General features: G+C 39.0%; 2 protein-coding genes across 2 annotated transcripts in view; both read left to right on the forward strand.

Moving 5' to 3' along the window:
* Positions 1-502: 502 nt before the first annotated feature.
* Positions 503-10,876, forward strand: ccdc169 (coiled-coil domain containing 169). Its single transcript, XM_041800865.1, has 8 exons — positions 503-579; positions 674-756; positions 940-1,050; positions 3,703-3,743; positions 7,504-7,602; positions 8,067-8,120; positions 8,605-8,681; positions 10,687-10,876. The coding sequence occupies exons 1-8, from the start codon at positions 503-505 to the stop codon at positions 10,874-10,876; spliced, it is 732 nt and encodes a 243-aa protein (XP_041656799.1).
* Positions 10,877-17,744: 6,868 nt separating this feature from the next.
* Positions 17,745-24,568, forward strand: part of dclk1a (doublecortin-like kinase 1a) — a 70,843-nt gene continuing 64,019 nt past the window's right edge. Inside the window, exons 1-3 of the mRNA XM_041801347.1 lie at positions 17,745-17,955; positions 18,482-18,877; positions 20,023-20,363. Coding sequence (XP_041657281.1) covers positions 18,517-18,877; positions 20,023-20,363 — 702 coding nt within the window. The 5' untranslated portion in view covers positions 17,745-17,955; positions 18,482-18,516. The remainder of the gene's footprint in view (positions 17,956-18,481; positions 18,878-20,022; positions 20,364-24,568) is intronic.

The following is a 24,568-nucleotide window of genomic DNA, read 5'->3' on the forward strand; positions in this document are numbered from 1 at the left end:
TTTTGCTGTCATTTTTTCACTTTTAAATGGTCTCCTCTCCACTGTCTGGATATTATTATAGCCCATATTGAAAAAGAAAGTCAAAAGGTAGATTAAGACGTTTATAAGGGCTAATAAAGTCTTAAATTAAGTTTTTAAGATGTTTTATTGAATAACGTTTCTTTATTTGACAAGTATGTAATTTGAACTTTTTTTTTTGTTGTTGTTAAAATGGTGCATTAATTGCAATGCTGGTTATTTAACTTTTACAGTATGAGCGGCTTTACTGGAGTGAATGTTTTCTTCACTTAGCGCCTATCCCTTTCATAAGGCCATATATATTTTCTTATTAATTCGTGTTTTCATATATTTTTAAACGATGTGAAGGTCATATTCATTCAACACCATAGATATCTATATGTTCAACACCATTAAGTCTGAAATGTTCCTGGAAACCGGAAACGGTGGTCTCCATGGAAACCTCGTGGACCAAACTTTTCTCTAGCGTCATATTTTCAGGAACATGACAACAGATAGCGACTACAGCAAGTATGATTTGGCGCGCTTGCGGGCAGAACTCGAGCAGGAGAGGGAAATGAAGTAAGTATGTTTTTGAAGTAAATTTCAAAGTGTTTCAAGGAGTGAACTGTTATTCCGCGCTGTTATAAAGTCACCGTCTGGCTTCATTGTGTAGAGGAATGCTCGAGGAGTCCGTGTCTGACCTGAGGAGCACCATGTGTGAGCTACAAGAGAGACTGCACAGTGTTGACGGGGAAGGTGGGTGATAACGAGACTATATTTTGTAAAATATCTCTGTCGTCTAGTATATCAGTCAACCCCGCTAATACTAGGCTTCAGTTTATGCTAGCTTGTACTAACTACTATCTCTCTTGTAGCAAAGGCACTGAAATGTGACTATTTTAACTGTAACACCTTTCTGTTTTTTTTCTGTCATATCAGAAAATGAGTGGAAAACAAGGTATGAGACTCAGACAGAGCTAAACGGGCAGTTAGAAAGACAGATGACACTGATTCATGAGAGACTGGAGGACCTACGTGGAAACCCAATGGGTAAGATTACAGGGCATAATGTCTTTTGAAGGCAGATATGCCGAAAAAGAGTATTTCTAAAGACTTTAAATTTAAACATGGTTTATATTAGAGTGAAATATCCTAGAAAGGCTAGCTTTCTCTACACACAGTTTTAACATTGTAAAACATTAAAAAGTAATGCTGTTAACTGCTGAAGTAGGAAAAGTACATTAATATTTTATTATTGTACTTAAGTTAACTCTGGTTAAAATATACTTAAGTAAAAGTACAAGTTCTGGACTATAAATCTACTAAAGTAAAAATAAAAAGTATTTAATTTAATGTTTACTTAAAGTGATTAGCTACTGAGGAGCTGTACTGTAAAATGTGATCTTCGCGCGTAGACACATCTCCAACCAGGTTGTTCAGGTAAAATCACTTCTCTATAATAAAGTAAAATATACAGCAAAATGCAGTGTTAATAAACTCATAAAGAGTTGAATTTAACACTAAAATCTGTCTTTATTGGTCTCCCCTACATATAGTCTAACTATACTTTTGCTCAAGTTAACTATTTTACAGTGCGACAGAGCTGCTGTGACAAGGTGGATCTCCTCTGGCAATAACAAAGTAGAGAGTCAACCTCATAGTGAGACAATGCATACTGACACACTATGTGTCCTTTAGGAACACCTGCACTCATGGTGCAAATGTGTCTCACATCAATAACAGCAATAATCTAAAAACAAACATGAGCAAAAGAAGCCCAGCAGGGATCACTGTACAACAGGCAACATCCAAACACAACTAAAAACATATAAAACACATCTAAACACTCTACCCAAGGGCATGAAGGGGAACTAAGCAAGCCCCCTCCCCAGATATGAAATCACAGTGGGCAGAGCGTTGATTTATTAGATCTTTACAGAGTTGAACTTACACTGGTGGATCAATGTTGTTTTATAACTGCAACACTGAAGACCATTTCACTCAGAATGGAGTTAAAATTACACTTTTTTGATTAAAATCAACTCAGAAATGTTCATCAATGAGATATTGACACTCCTGTTTTTGCTGCCTGTAACTGCTACTTTGGGATGTGATGTGGAATCATTCTTTAGCTATGCTACTGTGTGGTCAACAGAAGTGGGCAAAGTACAATTACTCAAATACAGTACTTTGAGTAATTGTAATTAGTTACTTTCCACCCCTGGTTACACTTTCAGGCAAGCTAAATTTAAAGACATTGAAACTTAAACAGTTGTTTCCTTCATCAGGTAATTTGATTCCCTTCATTTGATAGCTATAGTGTGAATAATAATAATTCATTTGAACTGCTTTACTTTTGCATGAAATTTAAAAATCAATTAACCATTCAAACTTCAGTTGTATCACACTTTTTATACAAAGCAATGTGGCAAAAAGGGCCCTACAAACAAACAAATAAATAAAAGGAACCATGACTTGCCCCACCCTATCTCTGTACACCATCCTGCAATCCATTCACAATATTACGCAAAATATGTCCTAAATACAGACTGGATGAACAGAAACATATGTACTAAGAAAAGATTATCTTGAGATTCATAATGAGGAAACGCTGGAGGTTAGATTAAGTGTAGAAATAAAATGTTATAAAATAAAGATACATTAAAATGAAATAAAATAGAATTAAAGGGGGTAAAATAAGAATAAAAACACTAAAAGGTAACTCCATGAATAAGAAAATAAAACACTTAAGGAGAACTCGGTATAATGTAATAAAATAAGAGTTTACACCACTAAAAGTAAGATATTAAGATAGAATAAGATTAAACCTAAATTACTAAAACTTAGGTGAATTAAAATGAAGTTAAAAGCCAGACTAAAAAGGCATGTCTTGAGTTGGCTTTCAAAAACATTAACATTAGGTGTGGACCTCAGGTCTTGAGGTAGGCTGTTCCATGGACTGAGGTTGTAGTGATAAAAGAATGCCTCGCTGAATGTTTTGGTTCTAACTTTGGGGACTATTAACAGGTCACTTCCTGAAGACCTGAGGGCTCTACTGGGCTCATAAGGTAAAAGCAAATCAGATAAATAAGAAGGGGCAAGACCATTAAGAGCTTTAGAAAAGAATCTGTAAATCAATTCGAAAACAAATGGGTAGCCAATGTAGAGACCTTAAAATTGGCGTTATGTGTGCTCTCTTTTGGAATCTGTAAACATTCATGCAGCTATGTTTGGTATCAGCTGCAACTGTGAAATATTCTTTTTAGTGAGATTAGAAAGAAGAGTATAAGAGCAGTCAACTCTACAGGTAATAAAAGCATGAATTTGTGTCTCTGCATAGGCTTGAGAGAGAAATGGTCCCATGCTTATTAAATACTTTTTTGTGATATCCTCATTATGAGGCTCAAAACTCAGGTCCGGATCAGATGTAACACCTAGGTTTTAGCCTGCGTTTACAGTTTCTCTCTCAGCCCTTATACTAATTACTAAAAACTGACTTTTGTCCTGGTTAAGATCTATAAAGTTCTCTGCCATCCATGATTTAATATCTAAATTACAGTTAAAATGGAGATCATCAGAAATGCCCCACACTCAAGTGTGTGGTGTTAAAATTAACCTACACCTCTGATGCACAACAAAGACTCTTCAAGTTTTGCATTTTACCACATATACATAAAATGCATCTGCACTTTATACCCACAGATCGATTGGCCTCCATACGATCATTTGATGACATGCCAGCAGTAAGTACAAACCTGATGATATCCTCTTTTATAATCTGAGTTTTTGTATTAATGTTAAGAAGGAAGACGTTTTGAAGTACAGTTTAGCTAACATGTGCCCTACAGAGAGCAGAAATTGTAAATAAAGAAAGACAGAGGCTCACACCAGCAGAGAGAGCCAGAGACACAGACTGAGCAGAGAAGGCAGGCAGGACAGAGAGGATTGTAACGCCAGCTGCTTTCCGTCATCCAGTTGATGCGGGCTGAACAAACCAGAGTTTAATCACAGCTCTGTAATCACAGGATTACAAACCATGGGAGAGTAATGCACACTAATTACAATGCTTTAACACACAGACACACACATGAATGCACACCACACACTGATTGTTGCACAACACAGTCAGAATACGACTGTGTCTTCCTGCCTTTAGGCAGAACAACAGATGCTCGTTAGTGAAGCAGCAAGATTGTGGAATGAAAATCTGTAGAAAACCATGAGCTGGACTGTGAGATTAAATATTAAAATATATATTTAGTATTTCAGATAACTGCTGTAGGACAATAAAAAATAGATAATCTCTGATAGTCTTTTATATAGCAGGGCTGTGTTTACTTGAGGTATTAGACAGCACAGCTTTTACTTTTAAGATGACGTGTATTGTGAGTCACTAAATATTCTAAGCATAAACATATTTCTTTAAAAAAATGTTAACCTTTATCTACAATTGGGTTAGTCCAAATAAGACCAGAGAGCACTTTTTTTTTCAAGGAAGATCAGGCCAAAAATTAACCTGACACGCCAGATGGATTTGTTTCACACATCCATCTGGAAAACCTTCCATACACATTGTTTGGAAAAGGGCAGAGCCTTTGAAAAACAACTGGGAGGGTGATTGGTTGAACGCTCTGTCTGTCACATCTTTACGGGCCAATCAGATCAACAAAAGACACGACACGAGACGTCTTAGCCACAAACCGAGGTACGCTGCTACGGAGGAATAAACTCCATCGATAGCTGCATACACCACTTTCCACATTATTAAGCAAATGACAGAGTATTTTTCAAGTCATCAGCCATTAGAGCATAATTCAAATGTTTTTGAACAAACTTCATAATGATAACCGTTATTTAAAAAAAAATAAAAACCTCAAAATGCACTTTTCCACATTATTAAGAGGGCCACAGGTTTCAAGCAATATGGGAAAGAAAAAGGATCTCTCTGCTGCCGAAAAGTGTCAAATAGTGTAATGCCTTGGACAAGGAATGAAAACATTAGATATTTCACGAAAATTAATTGTGATCATCGTACTGTGAAGAAATTTGTGGCTGATTCAGAGCACTAACGGGTTCCTGCAGATCAAGGCATAATGAGGAAAATTTCTGCCAGACAAATTCATCAGATTAAGAGAGCAGATGCTAAAATGCCATTACAAAGCAGCAAACAAGGATTTGAAGCTGCTGGTGCCTCTGGAGTCCCACCAACCTCAAGGTGTAGGATCCTCCAGAGGCTTGCAGTCGTGTATAAACCTACAATTTGGCCGCCCTATCCATGCTCACAAGCAGAAACGGTTGCAGTGGGCCCAGAAATACATGAAGACTCATTTTCAAACAGTCTTGTTAACTGATGAGTGCCGTACAACCCTGTATGGTCCAGATGGAGGAGTAGTGGATGGTTGGTGGATGGCCACCCTGTCCCAATAAGGCTGTGACGTCAGCAAGGAGGTGGCAGAGTCATGTTTTGGGCCGGAATCATGAGGAGAGAGCTGGTAGGCCCCTTAGGGTCCCTGAAGGTGTGAAAATGACCTCGGCAAAGTATATACAGTTTCTGACTGACCACTTTCTTCCATGGTACAAAAAGTGACTGACCACTTTCTGCCATGGTAAAGCAGTGCCTTCTGCAGCAAAATTTTTGAGAACCTTTGGAGCATCCTCAAGCTAAAGATCTATGAGAGTGGGAGGCAGTTCACATCAAAACCGCCGCTCTTGGAGGCTATTCTGGTATCCTGCAAAGAAATTCATGCAGAAACTTTAAAAAATCACAAGTTCAATGGACGTAAGACTTGTGAAGGTGATATCAAAGAAGGGCTCCTATGTTAACATGCAACTTGGCCTGTTAAGATGTTTTTGGATGAAATAGCTTTTGATTTAAGTAAATATGACTTCCTAATGCTGCAAATTCAACAAATGACCATTTTCAGTTCTTTACAACCAAAAAAATGTTTTATAACTCTGTCGTGCTTAATAATGTGGAAAAGTGCATTTTGGGGGGTTTATTATTTTTTTTAAATAACGGTTATCATTATGAAGTTTTTTCAAAAACATTTGAATTATGCTCTAATGGCTGATGACTTAAAAAAACACTTTGTCATTTGCATTAATATTTTGGAAAATAAGAGAAAAATGTCATTTGCTTAATAATGTGGAAAGCGGTGTAATGGAAACTGTAGACATGTCAGTACATGACTTTTGTCGTTTTTGAAAAGAAAACAAAGTAATGCTGTTCTTTTTTCTTCATTTAAGGAAGAAATGTTGTCAAGTTCTGATAAAACTTATGCTTTAGCAGCATCCACACTAATGTCTTTCGCCATACTTGCTTCTTGTTGTTGCTTGAATACGTCACGACTCTGCCACACCCGAAAGTACTGCCCCTCAACGCTGATTGGTCCTGTCACTTTCTAACTGGACCCAAACGGTTCAGATGGGAGCTTTGCAAGATGGATTTGCTAGTAAGAAACACGGAAACGGGCGAATCCATCTGCTTTGCAAGGTTAGCCAAAAATTGCATTGTTTAAAATGTGACTGTTTAAAGCGTAAGGCGCACCTGAAATCTTGAACTTTGGGAACAACAAGTTGCACAAAGTGGATCCCATCCTTTAAGATTTAACAAGAGGAAAGATAGTCCAGCAGTTTGCTAAGAATGGCCCTGTGAATGATGATACGCTAATAAGCAAGCAGGGGCATAAAGCATCCCAACTGACTAGTTTAAGGTACAATCATGAGTGAGAAGGCCACATTAGGTGACAAATCTAAATGCATCATGATACACACTGCCCAGCACACTAAAGGTGAAATATTTTCACTCTATAACACGGTCCCCTGAGGGCTCAATAAGGTTATAAATGTCTGTCTGTGCTTTGGTCTCATATAACATGGCTCAAGAGCCAGAGGATGTCTTTGACCCTGTATAAACCAGCTCTATACAGTCTCTCTCAAAGCACATGCTTTTGGGATGTGTCTCTTTAAATACAGATGGTTGGGAACCCAGCTGCGTGCTTCCATGTAGGTAGAGATACCAGGTTAGGGGTGGAATTAGTATGGCTCTGTGATGCCACAGATTCTGAGCAGACAGGCAGATCTCTGTTTGTAGTCATAGGAGGACCACAGACAAAGACTAGGTTTGTTTCTTTCACATTTTAGATACTAAAGATACCCAAATATTTATGTAAAAATACTTTTATAAAGGGTTTTCATGGTATGTCCCCTACAAGACTTTAAGTTCGGGGTACATGAAGTCAAGAAACCAACAGTGAAGTCTCATCACTGCTCTTTGTCAGAAAAAAAATCCATGTAGCCTATACATGTCTCTGCCATAATGCGCTTTTTTCCCAGTTATTGAACTGTGTTTGGGACTAATCCATTTTTGTGCTTGTGTTTTCTGTTGATCCTTGGAGATAGAGCTGTGTAATTCTTGTTCAAATTGATTAGTAATTAGACATTAGCTGTGCAACACCTTCACACTCAGCAGTGTTGCTTATTAATGGAAATCATTTGTGGCAGGAGACACTGAAGCAGCGCCTGAAAACCCTGACTGAAGAGAAGTGTGCCCTCCAGAGTCAGCTGATGGACTGTCATCTGCAAATTGAACAGGAGGGAAAGGTGTTGATCTGAAATGAGGAAGAAAAGTTTGTGTTTAACAGGTTCCAGGGTCCAGGTTTCATTCCATTCAGTATTGTTTCCTCCCAGACAAGGACTTAAAATTTCCACCAAGTTTTCTTTAATCCTTGGATGGATGAGCTTTGCCTGATATTTTGTTTCAGTTCTTTATTTTTAACAACCACTGATACCCTAAACTTTGTCCTGCTTTCTGCTAATACTATTATAGCTGCCTCTTAGTTTAGCCTCTTGCTTCTTTGTTTATTGTTCTCCTCAACAAACAGCAAGATATTAGCAACAAAAGGTTTAACACTGCATTTGGAGCCAGTAATCCATGGTTTAATCAGTGGCTCATTAACACTGATGACCACTTTAAATATGCTCAAGCAGAAAACACATTACAAGCACTGCACCCATGAAAGCAGTGACAGTGTGATAATGTAGCCCTCTGTTGTCTTTCCTTTCAGGCATTTCACAAAACTAATGATGAGAGGCGGGCATACCTCTCAGAAATTGCAAAGGTAAGCTTTCCCTATCATCCATGTCAGTATAAATGCTACTGGCAAGTCAAACAAGTAGCTCTAAAACCAAACCTACTCACTACAACCCACTGAATATTAAGCATATGCCACACTGAGGAAAAGCTGTCAGGTCTAAGTGCTCCAAAATCACATTACAGTGTAGAGAGCAGCCTTATGTAGCTCCTCTCTTTCAGCCCTAGTTATGAATTCTCATTCATCCTCTAATGCTGCTCTCTTATGTAATAGGTGAGTCAAGGACGTTCTGCCTTCTGCTGCAACCAAACTGGTTCCTGCAGGGCTGAAGTAAATGCAGTCGTCAGCTAACTCAACTCGGTTAACTTTAAAAGCACTACCCCAAACATTTGAGAAGAGTTTAGAGCCTCAGGCCTGCTGTCAACATGGAGAGGACATATTCATGCTTACAGTTAAACACGACAACTCCAGTGCACTATTTGTGAAAGCTAATAATTTCCCTCTTCCCCAGCTGTCCTCCACCCTTGAAGGCCAAAGAAGACAGTACTCCAACCAGCCACAGAGGGCACCAGAGAGCAAACAGAAGAGGTGAGAGAGTCGACTAGATGGAGACAGTAACATGAATCTTGAAATTAAAAAACGTATGCCACAAAGATTATCAAAGTGATAAAGAGAGATTACAATTACAATTATATGGCCAGCATTTTAAGGGTGTACACTTTTTGTTAATTTCAAATCAGCTTTTATTTCTTTTTTCAATTACTGGCTTATTTGTGAGAAGTATGTGCAGTGTCAAGTGTATAAATTCTGCCATTTATAGTATAAGCAATTTCAGTGAAGAAGAATTATTTGCAGGTGACAATGAAACATGCACATACTAATGACTTTTAAGACTAGAAAAGATACAGCACACATAATTATGAACCATCTGCACTCGAATAAAACTGATTTGCTGACAAGTGAATAAAACAGAAAGGAAGAGCAGAAATATTTGGTGTCACTTTAATACAAGATCCTGCTTCTTCCTGCACAACTGGGTCTTGTTTCTACACTCTTTTGAGGGCAACTGCTGTGAAACAATCAGAAAAAAAATCTTATTCTAAGCATCACTGCTTGTGTGCTCCTTCTGGGGCTAATTCATCCTTCCTGGATTGCTCAGAACAAAGTAAGCATGCTTACTCTCTTTAACTCCCTCAGCTATGTACGCTCTCTCTCTGACTGTCTAACCAGTGACATTTTGGTCTGGCAAGGCCAACTTATCAACCAACTGACTAAGGTGTCAGCTCTAATGTAAACAAGTTAGTCTGACTGAAATCATACTAGACTGAATTTCTTGGAGATGGGCTAACACAGCTACACTCTAAAAAGAAAATTGTTGCTCTACTGTGAAAAATATTTCAGTTTGCAAAAAGCAACTTAATTCATCTTGGTAACTTGAGTTAGATAAACCTAATTTGATTGCTTGTTACCACTTGAAGCAATTTGTTTAAATAGGTCCACATTTTCTTTTTGGAGTGTGGTCACTATGATTGTAGATTGATTTTCTCTTGCATTTATACACTTCAACAAGGCTACACTGGACCAGGTGCTCTTCACATGCTTCATAGTCTCTGTGTTGGGCAGAAGTCTGCCTTCAAATAATATTACTATGGGGACTGTGTTCATCACATGTGTACCAGAAGTAAAGTGTAGAGTATGTAAAACTGCACAGAGCTATGAAGTTTTAGATGTTTTCACTATATGATATACAACCACTCTGCTGACTTGTTAGCAAGGTCAACAGAAAGAAGGTACATAGTCTGCATATGCAGTAGATCAATGCCAAGGTTCTACTATTATTATTATTATAATAAATGCTATTATTTATTTATTTTTATTATCTCCTCTCATGCTAGCTTCAACCTTATTCTTGAACTGAATCAATCATATAATAAAAAGCAACATCTCTGCCTAAAAGATACGTACCCAAACATGTTCAAAACACAAAAACCAAACAAAGCGTGCCTTATACTGTATATCAACTTATTCACTTTCCCTTTTTATTTAATTGTTATTTTAATTTCTTTCCATTAATCCATTTTCTCCCCTTTTTTGTGTTTTTATTGTCTTCCCTAATGGTGTCCTAAATTTAGAAGTGTTTCATGATTATGTCTTGGTTTTTTTACACTAATAAAGGGGAAAAAAAAAACAAATGGAGATGGAAGAGAGTCCACCAAAAGGGAACTGTTTCTGGGAAAGATTTTCTAGAGAAAAGGTCACATGACAGAAGAGAAAACAAAAATCTGTGCTAAAAGCGGGGTTAAATCAGTTGATGACCTTTCTTAGTCCTTTTTTGCATTTACTTTCTGACATACTCTAAATCTAATCTTGGAATTTCTGAGTAAACCAGTTTGTTTTGGTTATCAGCCTTCTGTACTGGTTTGAAAATAATAAAGTAAGTGTGTTGGATGGATTAAATTGGATTTTTTAAGACTGAGATTGATCCTCTTAGACTATTATTGTGTTGTTTCGGCTTTGATTTACTAAAATTGAAAACATTGTTTTCATCCACAGCTTTGGTCAGCGTTACTAACTATATTTTCTGACTGCATAGAGGGACGCAGGCCAGCAGGAAGGCAGAGGCTGATTCTAAGAAAGGAAAAGCAAAAGAAGATGGAGGCGGCGTGCGTATGAAAGGAGGCGGTGTTAGTGGAGCAACAGTAGAGAGGAGAGAAGAGAAGAAATTCCAAAAGGAAAGCAGGTTACCCACACTTAAGTACCAACTGAGACACAATCTGGAGTGATTACAGTGAAAAAAGAAGCAACACCATCTAATTCTACTTTCAGTTTCCTCAAACCTTTTTGTAAAAAGTGAGACATCTATCAAAATGCTATTGTAATTAGTCAGTGCTGACTTTTTTGCTAGTAAATACAGTCTTATGAAATAAAACGCTACATTTCTAATAACTTCTGGCATTTTTTCCCTTAGCTTAAAAAGAAAAAGTGTCTATAAGAGGACATTTTTGAGAGGGAGGTTTATTACAGGCTTGAGTGAGCTAGGTCACCTCATAATGTGCCAGAACCCCGCTGAGTCTGACATTTCTACTGTCACTGCGATTTTCTTTTCCAAAGCACCTCCTACGACTCGTATTACGCAAACAGCAACACGTCCACCACTCTCTCCGTATGTGCTTCACCCACCTACACAGCAACCAGTCACCCCCATCCCACCCACTGACCGCCTTTACAAACGTAGGTGTGCAAAAACAGTTGCCATACGGGATAGAGTAGTGAAAACTGCCAGAAGCTGTTTCATGTGAGTTTTTGGAGAAGCGTGGAGGACGGGTGCTGTTTTTTATCAGGCTCAAAACACTGAATTGAAACAGTAAGAGCAGATTTTTACAGTTCTTCCTTGTCCCGTTAACTCTTATTTTTACTGACTAATCTCATCTGTAAGGACAGTGATGTCATATTAATGAGCTCAGGGATTGTGACCTAAAATTAGGTTTTGAGACAAAGAGGTTACAGGAAGAGTATTATTCATGAAGGTGAAATATTCATTACCTATTCCACAACTTAATGTCCAAGACTGGAAGGGCAGTGTGTTGTACTGACAGGAGATCTGGCCTTTAACTAGAAGGGCAAGGATCGAGCCCTGGCGTCAGCAAGCAACAGAGAAACTGAACTCTCCTTTTGTATGACACTGAATGCTCAAGACCTTTCAGTTTGCCTGTGCGGAAGATTTTCTTGCACGAATAAACAGAAATTCACTATTTTGGTGGTAGCTGGGTCTAAAATAACTTCATTGCAGTATTCCACTGAAAGTTATTTTTGGATGAACATAGGATTGTACTGAATATATATAAAATAGATATTAAGACAATATGCCGTCACACCTTACAGCCTTTTCTTCACACGCATAGCATTTATGTTCTATGATCTCTCAGATGAACTAATTTCTCCCTTCATTTGTTAAAAAAACCCTTCAATTAACCACTTTCAAAATACTGACATATTTTGATTATTATTTTGATCATTTTGATTATCTGTTTTTAGTGTACTTTCCCTTTACAACCAACCCCACATTTCTGATATGGTTGCTGACACAGTGCACAGCCCTAAATGTGCTGCAGCAGTGACAGGTTATTTGCCTTAGATTAATGACTTCATTTAAAGATGGCCAGTCCATGTTGCCTTGTGAAAGAGTGAGCACATCTTCAGTATACTACACTCTCCTTCTTTCTCCTTCAATATCTATTTTTCTCTCTTTTTTCATGCACAAGATCATTTCAATACAACTCACAGCATCATGCCCACACAGCCGCAGAGCAACCAACCAGATGTCTAGTACTGACAGGTGCAACACAGTGACGAATCACTACAGCATCTGTCCAAACACTGTGAATCACACTATACTGCCTGCTCATGCTAACCCAGTTACTTCTACTCACTGTAAATTTGCTGCAAACAACTAAGCATATGTCTAGCTGCTTATTTATGTCAACATTATTTTATTGATTTTGATCAATAAATTGCATCACTAAATTGTACACTGTACGTGAAAAAAGAAGAACTGAGAGTGCAGCAGACATAAAATGAACTTGACTTGTACTGACATTTCCTTCACAGTTAACGTTATAACCTACATGTGTAACAAAGATGTACCAAGTTGCAGGCTCTGTCTCCAAACACATTAGAAAATGCCCACAGATGTTTTTAAAATTCCCTGGTGTGCCCCTTACATTGTACGTCATCTTTTCATTTGGCACAAATGCTACTTTATCTGTACAACTCTTTAACATTGGTGTTTTCCTCCATTCACTGTATTGCTATATAAAATGCAGGGTGTGGGTTTAGCTCAGTTGGTAGGGCGAGCACCTACAAACAAAAGCTGTGGTCCTACTGATTGTAAGATCAAATCCCAATCCTGGTGCATGTTTTCCCCTGTTCTGTGTCCCCATATTTCCTTTCTTTCCTCTGCTGTCCTGTCGAAATGAAGGCAAAAGGGACCCAAAAGTTATCTTAAGAAAAAAACTTGGTTGCAGATGTATGTGAATGACTTAAGTCAAAGTCACCCTCAAAACCAATGGGATGAGTGACAGACATTGATACAGAAAGTATTCATCCACTTGGATGTTTTACCCTCTAATTAATTTTAATAATCGATCATGATCAATAGAATTTGCCTTTGCCTCCAAAAATGTTTTTAATGTCAAGGTGAAAACAAATATCAGTTAAATAAAAATCTGTATTATAAAGTAAGTGACTGCATAAATGTCCATCCCCTTTGAAGTGACTAACCTAGTTCAACAGAGTTCCAGCCAATTAGTGCTAGTAGTCTTACAGTTAGTCAAATGGGGATCACCTGAGTGCAGTGAATGCGTCTCAAGTGATTGTAGTATTAAGCCGCTTGTGTCTGGAAGGTCGTTACTGGTTTATCAGTATTCCTAACTACCATTACACCATGAAGACGAAAAGAACACTTCAAGCAACTCAGAAAAAAGGTTATTGAAAAGTATAAGTCAGGGCATGGATACAAAAACATTTCCAAAGCACTAAACAACCCCTGGAGACCAGTTAAACCCATCATAATGAAATGGAAGGAATATGGCACTATGATAAATCCGCCTAGATCAGGCTGTTCTTACAAACTAAGTAAGCATCCAAGCACCAATATGGTGCTTTTGGCAATCAGACAAGAAACCCAACACTGTACATAACCACAAACACACCATCCCCGCTGTGAAGCATGGTGGTGGCAGCATCATGCTGTGGGGATGCTTCTCGGCAGCTGGCCCTTGAAGGCTTGTAGAGGTAGAGGGTAAAATGAATGTGGCAAAATACAGGACATTTCTGGAGGACCTATTCAGCCTGCAAGAGAATTTATTTTCCAGCAAGACAATTACTCGAAGCATACAGTGAAAGCTACACAAAATGGTAAATGTTCTGGAGTGTCTGAGTCAAAGCCCAGACCTCAATCCAATAGTGAATTTGTGGCTGGACTTGAAAGGGGCTGTCACTCCTGATCCCCATGCAGCCTGACAGAACTTGAGCAGTTTTGCAAAGAAGAGTGGAGTAAAGTTTTAGTGCCCAGATGTGCAAGCCTGATTGAGACCTATCAAAACAGACTTGGTGCAGCTAAAGGTGCATCCACTGAATACTGACTTAAAGAGGGTAAATATTCATGCAGTTACTTATTTTACATTTAATATTTTACCTAATCGACATAGCTTTGTAGAAATGTGTTTTCACTTAGACATTAAAGATGTTTTTTGTCAAAAAAGCCAAATCATATTGGCCTTGATTGAGTTCTACAATCAACAAAAAGGTAAAACATCCAAGGAGATGAATACTTTTTTTAGGCACTGTACGGTGTGATATAAAGTTGTAAAGATTAGTGTACCATAGTGGGAATTTTATCAATTTATGCATCACCTTTGACAGTCTGAGTTGGTCTTTCAGTTTCTCCTTTGCTGTGAAATAAATACGGATCCAGTTTTCAGAAGCATTCCAGACTTTGTGTGTCGCAATATGAATATCATTCTAATCTAACTACGTCTGAATTATCCCCAGCTGTTTTTATTATTATTCAGTTCACAGTTATGCATTGCAAAAGGAAGATAAGAGACTCTGAGGGAAAGTATTGGTTAGGAAAAAGCAATCTCTTTTTTATGAGGCAAAGCAGGTCATAAAACTGTCGATCCACAATGAATGGTGTCTGTATTATTTCATTTACAAATTAAATAAGATGTACTGGCAAAATATTGATAGCCTTGATTATAAATGCCAGAATTCCCCATCTCTTAATATACAGTCAATAACATCTGAGGAAATTGCTTAGTCATGCATCCAGAGCAAAGACAATCTCTATAAAGAGTCACAACCACTTTTTGTCTAGTGGAAATGCAATCTTACCAATCTTGTATGATGTTGGTGTTATTGTAGCTGTAAATAACCAATAAACAGCTCTATCCAGCATGTTTGAGGACTCTAAAAGCTGAAGTGTAACCTAGCTTATAGAACAGAGTTGCACTTGGGATTGTATCTGTTTTGCACAGTTCTTTTAACACAGCAGGACTTTTATGTATCAGATTTGACTTGTGAATTCTGCAGCATTAATATTGAAAATGAGACCATGGTCCTAAAATTAAGTCTTTCACTTTGCCCTCCATCTTTCTTGCACTGGTGTGATGACACATCCCCCCACATGTTTGCTGGTCCTGAGAACTAATTTAGACAGGAACACCTTTTCAGCTGAGAGCTTGTGACGCACTCTGCCTGAGTGTGTGTCAATGTAGACTACCTAAAAAAGAAAACATCCATGTGGTGGGTAATGTTTTTATTTCTGTCAGTGCCACACATATTGATGCATTCCTGTTCATACAATCATTACAAGCATAAAAACAGGCAAACCTGTTCTGTATATGATCTTTATATCGTCTGATATATGCAGGAAATATGTGAAATAATTGGTTTTATATCTGACTTTTAAACTAGATGTAAAGCCAATGTATAGAATATTTAGATTAACATGCAGGAAAAATAGTTTTAATACTTTGATACCCTTTAGATACCACTTTTCCAATCAATAAGAGTGCTGTTGTTTTAATGATAGTCGGCCTATCAAAAGCACTCAGTCTCAGAACAAAAACAGAATACAGCTCTGCAGTCATATTTGTAACTAAACTTGCCACAAGCAAGGCAGAAAAAGTAAAGTCAGCATATTTATGCAATGTAGACAATAGGCAGGAGTTTGCTTGCATTTTTGGTGCTTAAAAATGAGAAATGATGGGGGAGTGCAGATGGTCGATAGGTTTAAGGCTACCCATGTACGCGGGCGGCCCGGGTTCGAATCCGACCCGTGGCACTTTACCGCATGTCTCTCCCCACTCTCTTACCTGTTTCTGAATCTATCCACTGTCCTTCCTCTATCAAATAAAGGCATGAAAAGGTCCAAAAATAAATCTTAAAAAAAGAGAGAGAGAAATGATCTAGTTTTAAGTGCAAAGGGAAAACAGAATTATTTGCAAATATATCAGAAATAAACTGAAATATTTCTTGAAATTTAGCTTAGGCACCTCCTATTTTCCCAGCTCTCTGCTGAGATGTTTTCACACCTTGATTGGACTCAAACCTGTGGTAAATTAAACTGATTGGACATGATTTGGAAAGGCACACACCTTTCTATAGAAGACCTCACAACTGATCAAAACCAAGCTATGAGGTCAAAGGAACTGCCTGCAGAGCACAGGGACATGATGGTTGTAAAGCACAGATCTGGGGAAGGCTACAAAAAATGTCTGTGGCACTAAAAGTACCCAAGAAAACAGTGGCCTCCGTAATTCTCAAATGGAAGAAGTCTGGCACAACCAGGACTTTTCCAAGAGCTGGTCACCGGGCAAAACTGAGCGATCAGGGAAGAAGGGCCTCGGTAAGAGAGGTGACCAAGTATCCAATGGCCAGTCTGACTGATCTCCAGGGATCCTGTGTGGAGATGGGACAAAGTTATATTACTGCAGCCCTCTACCAATCTGGGCTTTATGGCAGAGGGGTTTGACGGAACCCCCCCTCTTCAGTACAGAACATATGAGAGCCTGCTTAGAGTTTGATGATCAGTGTCCTCATCATTTTAAACTACTTCATAGATGATAAGTATTTTAAGACAGTAGCTGCAGCTTTGTTTATCCCTGCACAGACAACTGCTTGGTAACACAAACACATGTGTGGTTCATAAGGGAGGGTTGATGGGGCATAATTGGATGGTCTCTAGAGGCCAGGATGTGGGTCAGTGGTCTTTATCTCTTCCATTGCCGGGGGAGTCTATTTCCTGTCCTCGTATACAAACTAGTTAACTTCTAATGTCATACCAAAAACATCAATTTTGTGATAAGGAGGAAGCAGCATCCTCTCAAGCCCTTTGTGTCCTCCCTTTTTGGAGCCCACCACTCAGCATACTAGACTGAAATCCTTTAGACATGCAATCCCTATCCAGTCTTCATACAAGAGATAAAGTGGGTAAAAATCCCATTTGTCACTGTGCATTTGGATCATTTTTAAATCTGCTTTGCATAGTTTGAGTTTAAACTACCATAAGAACCCCCTCCTCCTTGTACACAATAGAGCAAATGGGTTACATAACAACTCACGTGCATATATTCTGAGGGTTTAACATTATGCTTATTTTTGCCTATAGTCAGGGTTTAAACAGGAGGGCAAAATATACCTTTTATTTCTTTTTCTGGTTCTTGTTCTGGTGCCAGTTTATTCAAATTCAGAAGCGTATTTTAAATGTGCAGATGAATTAAACTGATTCACTAATCGATTAAATGCTTAAGCATCAAAATAATATGGCTTTTATCGGATAAGATCTTTGATTTCCATAATATATGAGAGATTGATCCCCCCCAGACAGCCAGTGTTTTTTAGATCTGGGGGGTGGGGGACGCGGTGCAGCCAGGACCAGCAGCATCCCCAGCACGGGTGGCAAACGTGGGTTTGCATCCAAATGAGGGGTGGGGGCGCTGAATGAACATCACGACGGAGTGACGTGGAGGAGGTGGAGAGGCGGAGGAGAAGGAGGTGGGTGAAAAGAGAATGGGAGGGGAAGCAGCTGCTACCTACTTCACTTCCAATCCAGGATCTGCTTCTTGCTCAAACACACACACGCGAGAGCACACGCGCGCACGGACACACATAGTGGTTGTAAAGCACATCAACCGGACAACAAAGGGTCCACACTGAAGGGGTGCTCACTGCAGCCAGGACAGGATTACAGCATCCAGTGCCAGCGTCAAGCTTACTGAACTCTTTCTTTTTCGACTCGGAAATAAAGCGTCAGTCAGACTGGAGGTGACCGTCAAAGAAGCGTTAATCGCTCGCGTGGGTAAGTCTGACAATGTGCTTTTTAATTGTGTCATGTATGGCAGATAAAAAGCGTCGTTTCTCTTGCACCATTGTATTAAAACACTTTTCCTAACAGCAGAAACTCAAGTGTGTCGTCAGTGTTTCACCCATGGTTGTTTCAATGCCGCAGTTTTTGTTGAAAAGTCGATAAATTGCTGTTGTCAGTCATTGAGCGTGAGGGTTGGAAATATTTAAAGAGCGAAAATTATTGGCTAATATCGATTCGTGACTGTCGCTGTCTCCCTTTCCAATAACTGTACACTGTGACAGACAGTCGTCATGAAGCATGCTGTCCACCTCCCGGCTTAACAGCACTTAATCTGTTATTAGGGAGTTATTTTGAGACAAGGCTACCAGCTACGGATACCGGCTGGCTACTTGAGCAGCCATCCAAACCTCTCCTCTGCCGCTTCCCTCTGTCCCTCTGCGTCTCTTTGTTTTTGTTTACTTACCCGTCAGTGAAAAACTTTTCCCCCCCTCGTGCGTTTGTTTGCCTCCTCTCTCAGATAGTACAGCGGTGCTTGTGAGCCTCGGCAGCGAGATGGAGATGGAGCATTTCGACGACAGGGACAAAGGTCAGAGACACGGCCGCTCCAGTGCGAAGATGAACGGAGTGCCGAGCCCCACACACAGCGCTCACTGCAGCTTGTATCGGACCCGGACCCTGAAGACTCTTACGGCGGAGAAAAGAGCCAAGAAGGTCCGCTTCTACCGCAATGGAGACCGGTACTTCAATGGGATAGTGTACGCCATCTCCACAGACAGGTTCCGGACCTTTGACGCCCTGTTGGCAGATCTGACCCGCTCTCTGTCTGACAATGTCAACCTGCCCCAGGGCGTCCGGACCATCTACACCCTGGATGGTACTAAGAAGATCACAGCTATAGACCAGCTGGTAGAAGGTGTGTATACTTTACAGCACACTGTGTTTTTCAGGACTGTCTCTCGTATGCAAATTGACTCTTGAAATCATTAGAAACCATGGTAGTATCTAAAAACTGGTTGGAAAAAAATCTATTTTTGTCTACTTTCTCTATCATCTTCTCAAAGATTGGATAAGTAACTATTTTGACTATGTGAACTAGGGAGAAACGTCTGTTGTATTTACAGGCTGATCTTAAATCAGGTTTAAACTAAATATGTATTTGGCAATCCTCTATAAAACTGGCTAATCCAATTCAGCAAAGGCTACTCTAAATTGTAATTATGAGGATTATGCCACTCATTTGTTGGCCATTTGGTCACACAAGCATATGTTTAGGCTTAGATTAACACTGTCTTCATCTGTTGTTGACATTGTTAACTGTCAGGTTGTCAAAATTTTTCAATTCTTGGATACTTTTTAAATATCATTATGCTGCAAATCGATAGTTTGTAATGATTGATGGAACTGGAAAGTACCAATGATTAAAACAACTTTATCTGTTTCATAATACAGCTATTTAGAGCATCCTTAAGCCAGGAAAAGTTGCAGAGAAAGTCATGAAATCTCATACATTTTGGTACGAATATATTGCCAATATTTTTAGTGCAATTTAGATTGCATCCTGAAGTGTATCCTGGAGTTTGCCAGCAATTTTTTTCAATAAAAACTAGGAATTACCATATATTATGTGCCTAGGACTTCTGTTTTTGCCACAGTTGTATCAAAACAGGTGTTATTATTGTTATTTTTAAGTATCATATTGGAGTTTAAAGTGTTGGTTCTGTGACAGCTCCAGTTGGTTGATCTGGGTTTGAAAGTTTATGAAAGCAGCAGGAAAAACCTTGAATATATCTCATATCAATTAATAGATATGTTTTTTATTTTTATTTTTTACAAGGAATGTTGTTCTAGAATAATTATATTATTTTATATCTATAAGAAGTTGTACATACCATCAGCCTGTGCTACTGCTATCCTGCCTGTGCCTTTATTCTCTGCATTTTCCCACAATATTCAGCATTTATACTTTCTTTTATTACATTTAATTTGTTATTATTGACACTCATACTATTTATTTTAGGCTTTTTGTGATGATTTCTCTCACTATCCTTACCCCAACAGGTGACAGCTATGTGTGCAGCTCCATTGAAGCCTATAAAAAGTTGGATTACACAAAAAATGTCAACCCCAACTGGTCGGTGAATGTCAAGGCGTCCTCTCGCGGGCCTCCTTCCCTGGGCAGCACTAAGGCTGGTGCCTCAGAGAGCCGCGAAAACAAGGACTTCATCCGTCCAAAGCTTGTGACTGTGGTGCGGAGCGGTGTGAAGCCCCGAAAAGCTGTGAGGATCCTGCTGAACAAGAAAACAGCCCATTCCTACGAGCAAGTCCTGACTGACATCACTGATGCCATCAAGCTCGACTCCGGAGTGGTGAAGAAGATCTACACACTGGAGGGCAAACTGGTGAGAAATCATGAGTTTTTTTGCTTGAAGAAGTTAAAAAGGTGAACTTACGAGCAAATTCAGGTTTCTGTGGAATGTTAGATATGTCTTTCTTTGGCTTTGTATTGGTCGACGATGCAGATTGGTAGTACGCTCCAAGGGAGCAATATTATCAATTTTTAAAGGCTCCTGTCTACATGCCAACTCAGTCTCAAGTAATAGACTAAGGTGATGTTTTATACAAGTATTGCACATGATTATTCTGATCCAGAGAAAAGAGATGTTCTGTTGCTCTTTGGTGGTGGTTTGTTCACGAAGATCCTAACCCTTTTCTTTCTCCAGGTGAAGTGTATGTATCAACAGGCTGACAGAAGCATCCAAAGTCTAAATATTGCATGACCACACTCTGATTTCTCTTTCATGAGCCTTTTATGAATGGAGTGTCCCTGTTCACAGCCAGAGGTGTAGCAAGAAACAGTGGCGCAGGCACCGAAAGAGGTCGAGAGAAGGTAAAGATGAAAGAAATCTATGAATGGAGCCCACGCGTTAGGGAGGTGCGCTAGAGCTTAGCCTCCCAACTCAGAAAATGAATCAGTCATAGGCCCCTTGATAGTCCACCCACCCATTCAGCTCCCTCTCTCAGCTGTGGAGAGACACTAAAAAAAGAACGCGATTTAATCAGCTCGTATACACCTGCGCAGATGTTCTCCACTTCAGCACTTAAACAAGGTAGAAGCGGGAAAGAAAGTGGCCTGCACTGCAGAGAAATGAGGTTAAAAGCACTCTCTTTATGCATGTTGTGTGTTATGCTGAGGCGGATGGAGAAAGGTGGCACTACTTCCAGGATTTCAGGTCATGTTTGTGTGACAACTTTCATCTCTCTCTGATGTGTTCATGTTTGTCTTCATTTCACCTTTCTGTCTCAAATGTGATCCCCATAATCATTTCTATGTGTCTGTCTGCTCCCTCTGCCTGCCTCTCTCTAGCTCACATGTAGCAACACAGATCCACTTTTCCCTTGGCGATAGCATCAAAATTAAACTAACAGATTGTGTTTGACGTAAAGGGCGTTCTGCCATTCTGTGTCACACAGCAGTAATCATCTTCTAAATGGCCAATTTGTGATTTATTCTCATGAATATGCTCTCTGCCCTTTGGGGTTTTTATTCTTAATTGCTGCTTTTGTGCTATGTTTAACCATTTATCCAACTTCTAAAGACTTATCTTCATGTGTTGGCACTGGCATGCTGTCCTGAAGCCTTGAAGCCTATCTAATGATGGCTGATTACCTATTAGGAAGTCTTTCCAAATTTCCTGCCCTGACCTGCTGATAGATCCCCACACCAGCCAATAAAATTTCAGGATCAGGTTTTTCCTTGAAAAACCTCCTGTTGGGGATTAAACTCACACTTTTGCACAATACCTACTAACACTCTGGTTGCCACTGGTTACCATTATCTGGATTACACAACAGTTACTGCTCTCAGCCAGTTCACCCCTTCTGAGATTGGAAATAAGACTAGTATGGTTATGCTATTTTTAGTTGCAGTATTGATTGGGCCTGTAGGCATGGTAACACACTCACTGCCAAATGGACCAGGCTTGGCAGAGTGCAGAAACAATAGCTTCTTAGTTTTGTGTGATTATGTGTGCATGTGTGGGTTAATTCATGTGTGAGGGTCTGCATATGTGATTATTTTATTAAGTGGAGAGCTTAGTGGAAGACAGGCGGTTCTAAAGCAGAAGAGCAATTGATGTTGGAAAATCAGATATAGAAAGGAGGTTTTTTTATTAGATTGAATGTACTTTATTTAAACCTGAAAATATCTGTGTTTCATTCATGGCAGGAAATCCTGGACAACTTGTGTACAACCACCTTTAATAGAATAGGTCAAAAGTCTAAAAATGATATTTGAGTACATTTAAACCCCCTTCGAAATGTGGCTTATCCATGTCAGTTATGGCCATAATCAGGATTAGTATGACAGAAAAAATAACAGTACCATTACTAGAGAGGCATACTGCATTTTTAGTAATGCAAAATCACCCTAAACAGGGAGAGATGATCAGATCAAATGTTTTCATGGATGCTGATCCGAATGAGAATCGGCTTAAACCACCCCTCTCCCCCTCTCGATTGGAATGACATTTCTTTCTGAATAAGCCAGAGTGGAGAATTTTATTATGAATGGAGTGTTAAGAATTTTTATTCAGATCAGGCTCCAAATACAAGTGGTCCATGTAAACATAACTAATGCCACTTCAAAATCAAGAAGGGGCAGGACTTCTGACAACTGCAAAAGAGAAACAGATCTGACTCGTCTTTTTTCGAGGGTAGTTTTCAGGTATGCAGCTGCTGCTCGTGTCAGGACAGGATTCTTTTACATTGTCTGTATGTCTTCCGTGTGATATTTCCCCAAAATATGAAGCACATAAAGGCTATTTTAAAATGTTTTTGATTTTATCAAGAAAGTGGAATTCATTTGTTGAAACGCAGGTGAAAGGTGCTCTGAAAATGAGGTTCCAGGCCCTGCCAGTGCTAAAATAAGGTGGTTGTGGACACAGATTTTAATCCTAATTAACTATAGTAATTCTGATATAAACTGCAAATGAAAAATGCTCATCATTGGACAGCCTAAATAGTTACATAACAACCTAGGTAAGTCATTTAAGATTTTTAATTGTCCTTCAATTTAAAGCCTTTAACTCAAGAAACTGCCCTGTTTTATGAACTAGAGACATGACATTAATCTGAAAAAGCTGAGTTTTTTGATAAATTTACAGCCTAGATAAATTATAATTAAAAAAACAGCCCTCCCTATAGAAACTTACAAGATAGTTATGATAGTATCTTATTACCAGTATCATCATCATTTTTCCCATTTAAAAGACAGCAATGCTGTTACTTCAAAAAGGTACAGCCTTATTTTTTTTATTTAATGGCATTGCCAAGTCATTATCTAAAAACAGCCCTCTTTTTCAAGATAGTTGTGTAACAAAAAACCCCCAGCAGAATCAATTTTACAAGTGATTGCAGTCTCTCTCAGTACAACTCAAATTCAATGTAAAGCAAACAAATGATTCAATTTCATGTGACTCAGTGAGGTGAGGAGTTGCGATGATCATACTGTACGCTGATGACACTTGCCTATACATTATTGATTTCTGCTGAGTGCCAAACTTAATTATCTGAGTATGCTCCTGGTTGCCGTTACTTTAAGGGTTAACTCAAGTATGTGTGCGTGTCGGATAGCGTACAGGTGCATGCATGTGTAAGTACGTGCTTCAGTGTGTGTGGACTACTGTCGTAAGCTGAGCCATGTCAGTCATTGAGCCCTCAGCAGAAGTAGGTTTCTGGGCCTTACTGTTAGTAACTGAGTCCCATCAGAGCGTCACAGCCTAGAGAGAGAGAGAGAGGAACTTTGCCTTCATTAACCCCTATAATGAGGCCATAGACAGTGGGGCGGGATGTACATCCCAAAAGCCCTGTCTTCTTCTTTTCAATTTTTTTGTCATGGCTTTTTTTTTTTTTTTTAAATTTCATGATGGTTTAAACTCTTTTTTTAATGTCAAGAGCTCAAGCCTATAAAAGTTCCTGCAGTCAAAGTTTTCTAAAATGAATAATGGATCATGTTTTTGTATCTGTCGAGTTCAACTGAGAGTCCATCTCCTGCTGAAGTTAGCTCTTAGTTCTCTTATTATGCATGCTCATTTTTTCTGTTTACACATTTTAGTTATAAAATGAGTTATAATTTGAACTCTCCAATATTATTGATCCAGTTAAACAGGTTTAATAGTTTTTAGATTTTAAAAGCTGAGACCTGATGTCAGCAGATAGCATTTCTCTAATAAGTCTGGTTCTGCTAAAGATTTCTGCCCGAATAGAAGAAGTATACTTCTTTTGTTAGAAATTAAATCTATTAATTAAATAACTTACAGGCTTATGGGTTGCAATGGCCTGGAAGCGATGCCACAGGCAAATATGTCTGTGAGCATTTGGTATGTGCTGTACACTCTTCCTGCTGAGCCCACTGGGAGCTTCCTCTAGGGTGACAGTTTTAGGTATCAGATTTCTGATTGTAATTGGAGAAACAGTGTGAGAAAGCATATATCAAGTTTCACCACCACTGCTATATTGATTTACTCGCTGCTTCAGGTCTCATTGTATCACCCAGGTGATATATTTAGCTCCATCCTGTTTCCTTTGGGGATACCACAGCCTCATA

Source organism: Cheilinus undulatus, linkage group 12, assembly GCF_018320785.1.
Source record: "Cheilinus undulatus linkage group 12, ASM1832078v1, whole genome shotgun sequence".
NCBI classification, from domain to species: Eukaryota; Metazoa; Chordata; class Actinopteri; order Labriformes; family Labridae; genus Cheilinus; species Cheilinus undulatus.

Excerpts from the sequence above, each read along its gene's own strand:
- ccdc169 (XM_041800865.1), top strand. The coding sequence starts at position 503 with ATGACAACAGATAGCGACTACAGCAAGTATGATTTGGCGCGCTTGCGG. Across the intron at positions 7,603-8,066 it reads AAATTGAACAGGAGGGAAAG|GCATTTCACAAAACTAATGA; the intron begins GTGTTGATCTGA and ends CTTTCCTTTCAG. Across the intron at positions 8,121-8,604 it reads ACCTCTCAGAAATTGCAAAG|CTGTCCTCCACCCTTGAAGG; the intron begins GTAAGCTTTCCC and ends CCTCTTCCCCAG.